We start from the raw sequence: 14,696 nt of genomic DNA, 5'->3' as shown, positions 1-14,696 counted from the left end.
ACTCTGTGAAAGCCTTTCTTTTTCTCCCCTTTTCTTTCATTTCTCTCCCTCTCTCTCTCTAAATCTTTCTCTTTCTTTCTTTCTTCTAAATTTCAGCAGCCACATAGATGGCACACGTTCCAAAAGATGAGGTTGATGATCCTTTGACCAATCAGAAGAATAACAAACTTTGATGGACAAGTAAAAGACTATTAAAATCCAGCTCTGCTGGAGGCCATTATCCTAAGCAAATTAATGTAGAAACAGAAAACTGAGTACTTCATGTTCTCACTTATAAATGGAAGCTAACCATTGGGTACTCATGGACATAAAGGTGGCAACAATAGAAACTGGGGTCTACTGGAGCAGGGAAGGGATACAAAGGTTCAAAAACTATTGGGTACTATGCTCAGTACATGAGTGATGGGCTAATTTGTACCCCAAATCTCAGCAGCATGCAACATATCCAGGTAACAAACCTGTGTCAGAGGCATGTACCCTCTGACTCTAAAATAAAAGTTAAAATAAAGAAACTACATGAGATGATCAGGGTTGATCAAGATAAATGAGTGGTATTAAAATGATGTTAGTCTGGGTTGTGTGGTTATGTTGTCCAGTCTGCCACCACTAGACCATATGGAAGGTGGGTATCTTCTCCAGCCTGCCACCACTGGACCACTTCTGTATGTAAGGCAGTTCTCCTGTCTAGCCCACTGCTGCTGGACTCTCTTTCCTGTATGTAAGCCCTTAATAAAACCCCATGTCTTGTTAAAAAATGATGTTAGCGATAATTTTGACTATGGAATAAATAACATTATGATGGAGAAAAAATAAAATCTAGCTCTACATGTTGAGAAACATGGGAGAAGTGGATGGAAAAGGAAAGAAAAGAGAAGAAGAAATAAAAAAGAGAAAATGTGCTTCAGAGTAAATATACTACCAACAAAACAAATGCTAACAGACTAGGAACAGATGCTAACAGACCAGGAGCTGAGAATAGATGGGTAAAAAATAGGCAATGCAGAACTGGGTTCACAAGGTACATCAGAATCCATGAACTCACTAACTTGTTAATTCAAACCATGTTTATCAATATGATGTGCCTGGCACTAGGAAAAGCCTGGAGGATTCAAAGAGGGAATAAATACTGTCCCCGTTTCTGTCCCCCAGGTGCATATTGATGATGTTGGGGGTGGGAATGGAGGACACATATTTGCGATGTGTTTATGAGGCTGTATGCATGTAAACAATACAGTAGGGATTCAAGGGAGGAGTTATCATTTTTTCTTGGAAGAGGGGATCCTTCTCTAGACTTTGAAGGATCCTTTTGAAATGAGCCTTTAAAATTGTGAACATTTTTGTTTTACATTTTAAAAATGAGTTTCTGGTACAGTCCAATAGAAGTATTCAAAATAAGAATTGATCACCATACCAACCCCAACAATTAGTGATCATAATGCTGCCAGAGACACCTAAGAAAAGTTTTTGTGTTTAGTATACTTTGTTCTTTAAGCACATTCTGGCATAAGACATTGAATTAATAATTGTGTAATGAGTGAATAAATGTGGCAACGTCCTTGTCATCCAAAGGATTATCCCTTGATTGCCTGGATAATGTAATACTCATATTTAGGCCCTCTGTATTACAGAATTGTGAACTGCATATCTAGATAGGATATAGTTCAACCTGTATCCTAGGATTACTGTAGCTCACTGTTGAAAATTAAGCACATTTATATGTTAGGAAAGAAAAGTAGAAGAATGTAGGAACTGGCATTGGATCAGTCATGCTTTCAGAAAAATATTACCTGTGATTGGGAAATAACAACAGTGTGCAGGGAATTGTGATACAGCCCCGGCTTTATATTGCTACTCAGGAGGCATCACAGAGGGAGAATAAAAATCATTTACAAAGGTATGGAATTCATCTGAGAAGTTGGCTTCAGTGCTGTCTCATCCTCGGAGGAAGATGGATGAAGCAAGTGTCTGGAGTGCTTTGCAGTCCATGGAGCCTGTAATGTGCTGGGATTTTGAATTCTGTGGAGCTGTGATTCCTCTAGTTGGCTGTGCATTTGGATTTTTAGTGCTCATTCTAGACCCACTGAACCAGACCTTCTGAGCCCAGGGCCAGGGACCCTATATTTATATAAAGTTCTCTAAGTAACTTGGTTGATGAGCCAGGCTAGTGATACATGAATAGCATGTTAATCGCATTACCTATGTAGATGGCATTCTTTGATTCTAAAACGTAACGTTGTGAAAAGGGGTGTTTCTTCATTAAACTCATCCATAAGTCAGTCAATGTTGATAAAGAGGAGAATATCCCAAAACTCTAGGTTTAAATGTCTGTCATTTTACCAACTTGTTGTCTAGAAATTGTAGATTTTATTTATAATAAACTATTAAATTACCACAGTAATTTAAGATTTATAATGCATAGTTTGCATTATGGGGCTCATATTTTCACCTAATGTTGTGGGGCTCTATAGCTCACTCTCTTGTATGTTCACATTACCTGTCCCATATATATTCTGTGGGTGGGAAGTCGTATTTTTTTTTTTTTTTGGTAATTCAGAATGCAGGTCAGAATGTTTGTGAGAGCTACTCACTCTGCAAATGGAATGCATTGTAGCATATAAATCCAAAATATTATGATTATTACTGTTGACATTGTCTCTGCCTATTAATTACCTGAAGATCCATTTGTCCGCTGAGTCCCAGCTTTAAAATTTAGATTATGAGAAATCTATATAATATTAAATGGTTAGCTATCCTTTTTTTTAAAATTTGTCTTTTAATGTTTACACGATTAAATGTATGAGGTACAAAATTGTAACATACAGATGAATAGGTCACACATATAAAAAGAGATGCTATCCGGATCAATCTCTAATTCTAAGGGAATGGTTGAGGAGAAATAACAGGAAATCCAAGTATACAAGTATGAAGCAATTTTAATGTACTGAAAGCAAGTTATATAAAATAAAGTGTTCTTGGAGATTAATTTTGCTTAGATGCATTTTAAAAACTACATTGTCAGATAAAGGCAATAGGAATAATCAAATTATTTGAAAAGTATTATCTTAAACAAAAAATTCTTACTGATTCCATTTTAAAGATTTATAACATAAGTACAAGTTTCCCAACTAAGAAGAAAAGAAAAGCGATTCCTTCCTCCGGAGTACCTGATAATGCCTGAATAAGCAATCCAAATAAATATTTTAAATTTTCAGAAATTACCCTGAAAAATACAAATAATGCTGATATCCAAATATTCAGAAATCAAAGCATAGATTGGAATAAATATACTGGTACTTAAAATTGGTTGATAAATCACCACTGGAGTAACTAAAATATTTTAGACATTATAGGAAGATACATTGATATTTTCAAAGATGTTAGTATCTCAGAGACAGTTTGCATAAATAAGTATTGCTAGTTATTGGAAATAATAAAGTAGAATTATTCTAAAAGCTTTCCAAGAATAAAATTGTGTTGCTATACTGGTAGTAAAATTTATAATTAATAAAGATGCTGCAGCTATATTTTCCCACAGTGAAATCCTTGCATAAGAGAAATATCTATAATCCTGGTCTACAGAAATTGTTCAAGATGTGCTATGCTAAGAAACAGAAATAATATTACCTCTGTCAAATTGTAACATAATGACATTAATTTGATATTATCATATCTATCTCTTTTAAGAATTAGATGTTGTCTGTAGTTTTGTTATGAGGAGGTTCAATACGAAAGATATTAAAATATGATTTGAGCAGCAGAACTCCACTATGAGCTGAACTTTAGATGATTTATAAACATTTATGGAATGATGGCTGTCTCATTATGCTTATTTAGCAAGGGAAACAATTAAAATATGTACCTATTAAAATGATGACTTTTGGGAGTAAAGAAATTCACATTAGCTGTTCAGATAGCTAGATGCATCAGTATATTTCACAATATATTTTATTTTCCTGGTGCTTATGTATATATGGATATTATTGAACTTTATAATTCATTATCTCCATACAAAGAAATAAACAAAACAAAGATACTTAACCCATAAGACATGGTTGCTAAATGAATACACACCTTTTTTTTTTTAAAAACAAATTTATACAGCCTGTTCTTGTTAAATATTTTAGAGAGAACTAGGTTTTAAAGCTTGATAATTATAGTTATCCATTCTGAAATGACATTTCTCATGATTTTACTCCTTGTCACTTATGTGTATTTAAGCTGGCCTACATATCTTTGAACAGTATAGACAAAAAAAATAGATTATGGTATTAGAATTCACCTGTACTTGCCAGAGATCCGGATGTGGTTATCTGGGTAAAAGCCCAGGATACTTGGATGGAGAATTAGGTTTGCTGGTTTACACTAGGAAGAGTGATGTATTCTACTGAAAGTGGATAAAAGCAGTACCATCACTGTGACCTAGGAAAAGGGAAAATGTAAGCCCACTAATATGGAAGCCCATTCAGAAACATTTTCTGTGAACAATAGGAGGACCAGCGTCATCATATTCCTGCTTACTGATCCACATCTGCTGGAAAGTGGACAGGCTGGCCAGGATGGAGCCCCCAATCCAAACAGAATACTTCCGCTCTGGGGGAGCTATGATCTTGATTTTCATGGTGCTGGGTGCCAGGGTTATGATTTCCTTCTGCATCCGATCAGCAATGCCCGGGTACATGGTGCTGCCTCCAGATAACACGATGTTGGCATAGAGATCCTTGCGAATATCCACATCGCACTTCATGATAGAGTTGAAGGTTGTCTCATGGATCCCACTGGACTCAATGCCCAGAAAGGAAGGCTGGAAAATGGCTTCAGGGCATCGGAAGCGTTCATTCCCAATGGTGATCACCTGCCCATCAGGAAGTTCATAACTCCGTTCCAGTGAGGAGGATGCGGCTGCCCTGACCATCTCCTGCTCAAAGTCCAGGGCTACGTAGCACAGCTTCTCTTTGACATCTCGCACAATCTCCCGCTCAGCAGTGGTGGTAAAGTTATAGCCTCGCTCTGTCAGGATCTTCATGAGGTAATCAGTCAGGTCTCTGCCTGCCAGATCCAGGCGGAGAATGGCATGAGGCAGGGCATAACCTTCATAGATGGGCACGGTGTGAGTGACCCCATCCCCAGAATCCATCACGATGCCTGTGGTCCGTCCTGCGGCGTAGAGGGACAGCACAGCCTGGATGGCCACATACATCGCTGGTGTGTTGAAAGCCTCGAACATGATCTGAGTCATCTTTTCCCGGTTGATCTTGGGGTTCAGGGGTGCCTCGGTGAGGAGGATGGGATGCTCATCTGGTGCCACACGGAGCTCATTGTAGAATGTGTGGTACCAGATCTTTTCCATATCATCCCAGTTGGTGACCACGCCATGCTCGATAGGATACTTCAGGGTCAGGACGCCCCTCTTGCTCTGAGCCTCGTCTCCCACATAGCAGTCCTTCTGGCCCATGCCTACCATAACACCCTGGTGTCGAGGACGCCCTATCATGGAGGGGAACACAGCCCGGGGGGCATCGTCACCACCAAAGCCTGCCTTGCACATCCCTGACCCATTATCCACTACCAAGGCAGACAGTTCATCATCAGTCATAGTGCTGGCTGGGATCTTCCAGACGAATGAACAGAAGTTAAACACAGCAAGAAAAAGTGAACAGGCCGAAAACACTCCAGAAATGCCTTCAGACAGGGGAGCCTGCACTGGGAACACAGGAATTTAAAGGAACACACTGGCCCCACCCCTGTCCTACTCCACTAGTTCCCAGCATTTCTGGGTGAGTTCACCTTTGAGGTATTAATGATGATGATTATTATATAAATCATCAGATCTTTCTACATAAAGAGAAAATTGGCTGCTGAGTGGTCAAATCTCAGGTTCCTGTAATTAGGCAACCCACACATGACCGTCAGTCTGCCTGGTGAGGTCTCTAGATACCTATGATGATGCAGTGAGGATTATAAAAGCAAGATGAAAGAAAGCTGGTGCTAGGTATGGCAACTCTGCTGGGAGGAAGTCTCCCTCCTTAGCATCCCTGAGGCTTCACTTTCCCTATACCAGCTTTACCTTTTCATTCTTAAGATATTGTTCTGATGAGGGGTCTCACCCTACAAACTTCACTTTTTCAAGATTTTTGTTTCCATTAGATTCCTAATCCCACAGGATGTCATGATCATAGAGACTGTTTTAGTAAATGAAGATAATAAATGGCTAACGATGGCCTGATGGCTGTCATTACAATGCACTTGTGTCAAGCAAAATGTAGAGATATTTAATAGACTTCTAATCCATCAGAGATCAAGAGAAAGCAATAGAATGATCACTAAATTTAACCCCTACAGATATTTTTTTCTGATATAAATTTCTAATAACCAAATTTCATTAAACATTTACTGTGTCTAGACATTGTTCATAGAACCAGGTTCCTTGGGTTCATGTTAATTGTATAATGACTGAAAGTCAACTATTTTGTATAATTTATTAAGATGAAGTTTATAAAAATTTATTTGTTTGCAACAACTCTTAAGTTCTACAACAATGAACAAAATGAAATGATAAGACAAATTTGAAAAATTATATATTCAAACTAGTCCTTAAAACATTTTGGTCTTCAAAATACATATACTATATTATAACATTAAACCTCTATGTGGTTATTAAAATATATACAACTAGAATTATGTTAGCTTTCCTTCCATTTCAAGATATATTACACCCTGATCACTTCATAGCAACAATTTGTTTGGATTCCATGTTTCATATAGAAATACAGACTACCTGGAAAGCTGTGTATGATGGTAAAATGTAGGACATCAGCAATGTGTTATAGAGAAATAGCATTTAAGAAAGCTCATTACTTCTGCTCCCTTATGTGTTAGGCAAATAGAATATCATTATCTCTGTCAGCGCTTGTAAATCAAAGAAATTTTCCATGTCTACATCTGGGTTCTCCAAAATCATCCTTATTTGGGTTCCTCATTCATTCACTTACCCAATAAAGCTCACTTTGTAAGAGGTAGCACAGCCCCTATTTGCTGGACAAAAAACACCCTCCAGCTCAAGGCCAGGAGAACCAGCCTGAGTCTTTGCCCAGTGAGCCTCTTGGAGAGTCATGGCATAGCACCAAGCTGTGAGTGTCCAGCCCTCTTCTTTGTCTATAACTTGATATAGATTTATTTTATCCAGTGCTATAATGTGCCTTCAAAACCTTTCTGGTGACAATCGGTCATGGCAGAATGTGTGTTTCATCACAAGATCCATGGTTTTGCTTTAGGCCTCACCAGAACAGTCCTTTCCTTTAATCTTTTCTGTAACAGCAAAATTCCTTCTTCAACAATGTTAAAAACCTTCACCCTGAATGGTTTTATGAACTTGCTTGTTATGTAGTACAACCAAGCTTTTGATTAAAACAATATTTTATTGCTATAGGATGGTGCTTCTGGGCATTTTTTAAAAATCCCGTAACAAACTACATGCACATTTTACAAAATGGAAAAAATGACATACACATTGCATTTAGCATAAGTCCCCATTTATGAACGCTCCAGTCTGGAATATAAAACAAAGCCAAGTTGGTGGAAATGTTAGTGGAGGAGCCCTCCTAGTACCAAGTGCAGCCTTAGATCCTACACTTACTAGAGTACTGTCCTTAGAATCACCTTGAACTAAGGGATATTTGGTACTAAGTCCACACAGCATAACTGATGCCTTGAGAGTATGGCTGATGTATGATTTTGCTAGAAGACTGTCTAGCCTGTTTTAATTCTGGTGTCTCAAGAGAAAATTTCATCAATTATGTATTCTTAAAGTAAGCTTATTTTCTTTTAATTAACTCTCAATAATGCAAGAGGGGCTTATCATAATTCAACAGCCATTAAAAAATATCATCTGTTGAGTTGGTTAAATTTTTAAAAAGTAGTAAGAATTTGTGTTGAGTAAAACATAGGAAGATGGGTTTATAAATACTGGGCTCTGGAGGCTGGGAGTAGGGGGTACTGTTCTTGGAGGTAACAGACTTTGTAAGTGACCAGAATTTACAAATGTTTAATTAATTACCTAAACCTTTAGGGCCCTTTAAGGTTCACTCATGGAAGCCCAGAATATTCTTTTTCTTTTACATTTGCCTAGTTTGACTATTATGCAGATACACAAAACTAGAGTGAGGTTTAAGTATAGGCATCATATATGAAGACAACCAGTGGAAGCTACTGTGTCTCCTTGCTTTGCCTTTGTCAACCTTAGATTTTTCAAGCAATCCACAAACATTTATTAAACACTTCCTATGTTCTGAGCACTGGTTGTATATCAATGAATAAAACACAACCCTATTTTTAAAGAGTTTACTGTCTTGTGGGTGAAAGTCACCTTACCCCAGGCCAACAGGTGGCTGTTTGGCACTGGTATGAAAGAACCGGCTTATGTTCTGATAGGGCTCTGCCAGTGCTGTCCCAGTTGTTAAAGATCTTGAATGTCACTCCCAAATACACAGATAACAGGCATACAACACAGGAGATAAGAGAAGGAGCTCAAGGAGACATAGAGGTGGAATGAGGGGCCCTGAACCTGAGGTCAGGGCAAAGAGAAGGAGAGGCCAAAGGAGATGACCCCTGGGCTGAGTCTCAGAGGATGGGTAGGAGGCTGTCATTGGCCAGTGCAGGTAATATTGCAGGCATGAGCATTACAGCTTGGATGAAACCAGAGAATCAAGTACGTGTCTGGAACTAGGATGAGCAGGAGGCTGCCAGCAACCAACGGAGGCAGTATTACTTGGATGAAACCAGAGAATCAACTGTGTATTTGAAACTAGGTCTCTACACAGAATCAGCAAGAGTTTAGAGGCTTACAACAAGAGTTTGAATCTTCACAGGCATGTGGAAGGAAGAGGAACTCCAGAATTGGGTGTTGCTTTCCCTCCGGAGTACATGAGATCTGAGGAGAGGCTCTTACCCATGGGTCATGGAAGCCCTGTCTTAGTGATCATCTCCTGTCTAGGCTCTCATCTGTTTAACTGAACTGCTGAGATTGAGCATTTTAATGAGGTCTCTTTTCGCCTCCACCCTAGGGATGCAATTTAGTACTTGGAGGTCAGTTGTCTTCCTCTCTGTCCACACTTGTTTCCTTCCTTGTGCACCACACCCTCTTTCCTTCCATCCTTGGCTGATTTTGCACACGTCTACCTCTCTAGTGTGGTGATGCTCTGAGAATCTCCTTCAACTGTACTCTGCTTTTAGTGGAGATTTGTAATGTGTTCAAGAAATAGATACATGAATGGGTAAGCAGTGTGATTTGTTTTCATTATATACTCATCTGTTCATTCATAGCTAGATATAGCTGACCACTTCTTAAAAGTTAAAAAGCTTACTTATTTTGTGGTTAAATACTGCCTAAGGTTTGTATTTCATATTGACACAATGGCTTAAACATGGTATCTTACGATACCAAATAATCTCTCCCTGGTAAAGAGAGATAAAATGGTAGAGATAATTACTATTATTTCTCTCTGGAGGAGTCTCAACATATGGCTTTAATAATTCTTACAAATAGTAAATCCACCAATAATAATTACTGATAGAGCTTATTGTGATTTTCTGTTTGTTTTAATATATAGAACTATGTAAAAAATGGCATGAAAAATCAGAAATACAATAAACACTTCCTCAAGTAAAACCTGACTCACATATTTCCTGAGGCAGGCAGGGGCAGAAAGGAGGAAAAGTGGTTTTGGTGAGGTACGTCTTGACCAGTTCCAGGATGCACTTGGAAGGAAAATCTGAGCATAAGAATCTTTTTATTGGTGCAGTTGACCACAGCTCCCAGCCCCTATCTGGTGTGAGCCCACTGTCTGTGAACAAAACCAGCTTTCACGTCACAGGGCAATAGGGCTCCCCCATGACGGATAAATGGCCTAACATAGATTTTATGGCAGTTCTTCCTAACTAACTTTTAAAATATGCCATAGATCAGCTTCTGACTATTTCAATTGACCTGTAAACAAAGTTGTTAAGAGGAAGAACAGATCCCTGTGTGTAGTGGATGAATCTTTGGAAATGCCTTGATTTTAAGGAAAGGGGAGAAGAAACAGTTGTATAATTGGAAGCATCAATATTCACAGTTCAGCCACTGCTGATGGGAACCATGTATCATTCAACACAGATAAGCACCACATCGTGTGCTGATCCTGAAAGGTGAAGGGGATAACAATAAAAATAGTGATTATGGATCATGTATGTGCCAGTCTCTATGCTAAATCCCTTACACATATCATTTCTTTAGTCTTCATGACAACCCTATGAGGTACCTAGGATTATCATCCCCATTTTAGAAGGAATAAACTGAAGCTTGAAGAGGAAACTGACCAAGGCTATATAGAGCCACCACAGTAGTGTCAGGATTTAGAACCCAAGAAGACCAAGCCCTGAGCCCAATCTCTGCCCAACGATGAGCTAAAAGAAAGGGCACAGGGTACCTGGCTGGCTCCTAGTAAGAGCGGCAGCCAACAAGGACTGTCCCTGTGAAGTCTTTGTATTCCCTGTTGGGAAACAACATCTGAAGGTATCCAAATGCCATCTCAGAGTGAATGAAAATTAGGCTGAATATTGGAGTCAAGAGAAGAAAATCAAATAAAAATGGAGAGAACTGTAGCAGGTTCTTCCATGTTATTAATATTAATATCAGGATATCTTACTCTCAAAATGGAGAAAACAAAATGACAAGTTAATGCCTGAACTGAGAAAGAAAGACATTTACAAATAAAGAGGCAAATCTGCTATTATCTAAAATAAGAAAATAATATGAGAGTGATCTCAGGAGGGGACAGTAGGATAGGCAAGGGGACTATCAAAAAGCAAAAACTAGATCAAGGAGACAGATGAGACAGATGCATCCTTTGGACTGCAGCCAAGGGAGAATTGCCGCCTGCCAGGTGTCATCTTTCAGACCCCAAGTGGCATTGTCTTCAAGCACCTAGATTTGACCATGACATGCCAAGGTGTGAATAGTAGAAAGTGGAGAAGGGGACTCTGTTTTAGGAAGTGGAGTGAGCCTGGGGTAATTGAGCAAATCTGCTATCTCTAAAGCAGGCCAAGAGGGAAAGCCAATCCAGATGGACAGGAACCACCAGATTATAGAGGTGGGAACAAAAGTGGAGAACAGGAAATCAGGTCAAAAGAAAGGTCCTGATGATCAGACCACCGTAAAGAGTATGCCTTGGAGTTGGGAAAAATTCACTTGGGAGTTGAGATAATTCACATAGCATGAGTGACCTAGGGCCTGCAAGGCTTTGAAGGGAAGATCTCAGAGAGTTGGAGAGGAAATGACTCAATGCAGCTGTGACCTGATACAAACTAGGGCCAGAGAACACAGGTCCTGAAAGGCTAATTTAAATCAATCCAGTCTGTCATAAAAGCACAAAGAACAAAAAATGCTTTGCAGTTACTAAGTTATGGTCAGTGTTTATTCTTCATTCCAGTGACAGCTTTGTGTCTGGCTTTGTGACAGCTTAGGTATCATGCCTGATTTCTTGCACATTTTCATGAAGATCATCTAGAAGCCCATGTCTACTTATAACTGGCAAGATGGGATTATGGATTGTCAAACAGCAGAACACACCCAGTGTCTCCTTTCCTGCAGAGCGTCTGCTGCTATGGAAATGAACTGCCCTGGGAAAAGTCCACTGAAGGTGGATGATGCAGATGAAAAAGCTACTTCACTTTTGGAAACTGCCTAATTCACTTCCAGGAGCAAACTTTTTGATTGGTAGGATGTGATTCAGTGTAAGTTTTTTTTCTTTTTTCTTTTTTTGCCAAGGGAAACAGGCTTTCTGGGGATCTTAGGAGACACAGGTAAGAAATTATTTCAGGTATCTCGTATTAGTAAGGCTTCCTGAGGATATTTTTATTCTACTTTTGCTGACATCAATGAAGCACTTTATCTGTTTTCAGAGCAAAAATGAAGAGGAAGGAAGGCCTTGTGAAGTGCAGTTCAGGGGAGGAGGGTAACAGAATTTATAAAAGAAATAGGAAACCTAGATGAAAGCAAGGACAGTGGAATATTAGGACTTAAAACCTGCTTAATGATGGTTTCCCTTCCTTCAGTTGCCATGTCACCAAGTCCAGGAAAAACAGCACTGAAGAAACTGCAGAAAAGACAATACTAGTATAATATTTGGTTTTAAGGTATCTAAATGCCATCTCAGAGCAGAAACCAGATGGAATCTTGAAGTCAAAAGAAAAAAAAAAAAAACTTCTAGAGAACCACAGCAGGTTCTTCTATGTTATTAATGTTAATATCAGGATATCTTACCCTTAAGATGGAGAAAAAGATATGCTGAGTTGATGATGCCTGGATGAGAAAGAAAGGCATTCTTTCTGGATTGCTTATTCAGTCCAGATCACAGCTTAGTGCAGAGTACGCAGACAGGGATCCTCAGCATGACTATGCATGACTATGTCGGCCCACACAATGTCCTACAAACATTTTTGAATTCTTAGTTTTTAATATTTGTAAAATAAGTGGATCTTTGAATTCCTACTTCTCTTGTTAAAAAAGAAAAAAAAAGAAAAAAGAAAGGTAAGCAATATGGAGACCTCATTCCCAAACTAAGCTGAATAGCAGCTACTCCCCTTAGAAGAGATGCAGATTCTCCATTTCCCCCTGGCCTCCATGTCCCTATAGCATGGCTCCCAGCCAACAAGGACCACGAATGGAGGCAAGTGAATTCATTGCAGTAAGCATGCATTTGAGGGTGGAGCATGCATTTCATGTGGAGAAAAGAACTAGTGGGAAGCCGGTGTTCTATGGTCTTTTTTGTTTTGGGGATGGATTGGTATTGGTATCTACAAGAACAGAATATAGAATACTGTGTGGCTAAGTTTCTTTAATCATATGAAAAATGCCCAAATGTAAAACTTAGTCCTGTTGATGGAAAGAGTCAGACTGTGTAAAATATTTGAAGAGATTTACTCTTAGCCAAATATGAGTGACCAATGACCTGTGACACAGTCCTCAGGAGATCCTGAGAACATGTGCCCAAGGTGGTTAGGGTACAGCTTAGCTTTATACGTATTAGGGAGACATGAGACATCAATCAAACAAATGTAAGAAGTACATTGGCTCAGTCCAGAAAGGCAGGACAACTGGAAGCAGGGGCTTTCAGGTTGTAGGTAGATTCAAAGATTTTCTGATTGGCAATTGGCTGAAAGAGCTAAGTTATGGTCAAAGCCTTAGGAATGTCTGGGTTAAGATAATGGGTTGTGGAGACCAAGGTGTTTTCATGCAAGTGAAGCCTGCAGGTAGTGGGCTTCAGAGAGAATAGATTGTAAATATTTCTTATCAGACTTTAAGTCTGTTCTATCAGTAATTCCAAAAGGGAGGAGGGTAGAATGAGGCATGTCTGACTCCCCTTCCTATAATGGCCTGAACTAGTTTTTCAGTTTAGCTTTGGGATGCCCTTGCTGAAAGGAGGGGTCCTTTCAGATGGTTGGGGGGCCTAGAACTTTATTTTTGGTGTAGAGTCTTCAGAATTTTATTTTTGGCTTGCAGTCTTTAGGAATTAAAAAGGAATACATTCAAAAGATTGCAGGGCAGGAAGGGAGGTTCCATCCCTCTTTGTTTTACTGAAGATGGGATATGGTAGAATACATTTATGTGACAAAAGGAAGAATTTTAACCAACAATTACAATAAAATTGCTGAGAATATAATAAAATAAAACTGTTTTTCTGGTTAGTTGTTTTGTTGCCACTTTGGAGAGAAAACTCAGAGGTCTGGTTCCTAGAATTTGTTTCTGTTTCTGTCTCTGGTAGGATGGGCTGAAAGAGACTGGAACAGGTTTTTAAATGATGTTATTACTTCTGGGGACTTTTAAAAAATTTGTTTCTTTTATTTTTTAGCAGGAGAGCTATCTTTATGAAAGAAATAGAAGCATTTTGACTTCTTCCTATCATTTTCCTCTGAAACTGGGTTCTTTGAAGCAGGGCACCCAAAGATGCCATAATATAAGAATTTGCAAAAGGAAAGCCTTGTTCGAAGCATTCAGGGCAAGCCCTCCTTCTTTTCACATCCAGTTACAAATGGGATCTGGGTCAGACTAGTAGAGTATCACAAATAGACTTTAGGACTAAACTTAAAGAGGAAGAATTCTTTTGTTGATATCCCTGGTTGAGATTAATGATATTTTCAGTTCCAACCAGAAAGGAAAAAAAGGGTTTCAGGTGAGATAAAAGGCTAATTGGAAATATTGTATAGAACATAAAAAAATGCAAAATAATTTAGGAATATTTACCCAAGGGCAAGATTGCCATAAAAAACAGAGTGAATGGGGAGAGATATGAGGCAGTTTCATTTATTTTACGAAATTCATATATTCATTTATGGAAATAAAAGGTTAGAGTATGAGTCACATAAGAACTTGTCCCTCCTTGTTTGAAAGCTTTTGATGACTTTCCATTAGCTATTGAACAAAGTCTAAACTTCTTGGTTAGGACTTTAAGGCCCTCTATTATCTGGCTCCGACCTACTTCCCCAGCCTGATATTTTAGTATCGTTTCTCCTCCCCCACTTGTGAACCTATGTTCCAGTCTTTGGAACTAATTGCTATTCCTAGACAGCCTGTCACTCAGAATTGCTGACACTGCTTGCTCCACTGGAAATGTCCTTCCCAGCTTCTCTATCCTTTGACATTTGATCCATCTTTGAAAGCC

The 14,696-nt window shown here is 38.9% G+C and overlaps 1 protein-coding gene across 2 annotated transcripts; it reads right to left on the bottom strand.

Moving 5' to 3' along the window:
• Positions 1-2,913: 2,913 nt before the first annotated feature.
• Positions 2,914-5,682, bottom strand: ACTBL2 (actin beta like 2). 2 transcript variants are annotated; one of them, XM_023210434.1, is made up of 2 exons: positions 5,465-5,593; positions 4,463-5,338 (listed from the first exon to the last, which is right to left on the bottom strand). In XM_023210434.1, exons 1-2 carry the CDS (start codon positions 5,591-5,593, stop codon positions 4,463-4,465), a joined length of 1,005 nt encoding a protein of 334 aa, XP_023066202.1. The 2 variants fall into 2 exon arrangements, with proteins under 2 accessions (XP_023066201.1, XP_023066202.1); XM_023210433.2 differs by having other exon boundaries at positions 2,914-5,682.
• Positions 5,683-14,696: the final 9,014 nt, after the last annotated feature.

This window comes from Piliocolobus tephrosceles, chromosome 4 (genome assembly GCF_002776525.5).
Source record: "Piliocolobus tephrosceles isolate RC106 chromosome 4, ASM277652v3, whole genome shotgun sequence".
In the NCBI taxonomy this organism is placed as follows: domain Eukaryota; kingdom Metazoa; phylum Chordata; class Mammalia; order Primates; family Cercopithecidae; genus Piliocolobus; species Piliocolobus tephrosceles.
Note: the sequence above shows the minus strand (reverse complement) of the source record. Positions and strands in the feature narration are given on the sequence as shown.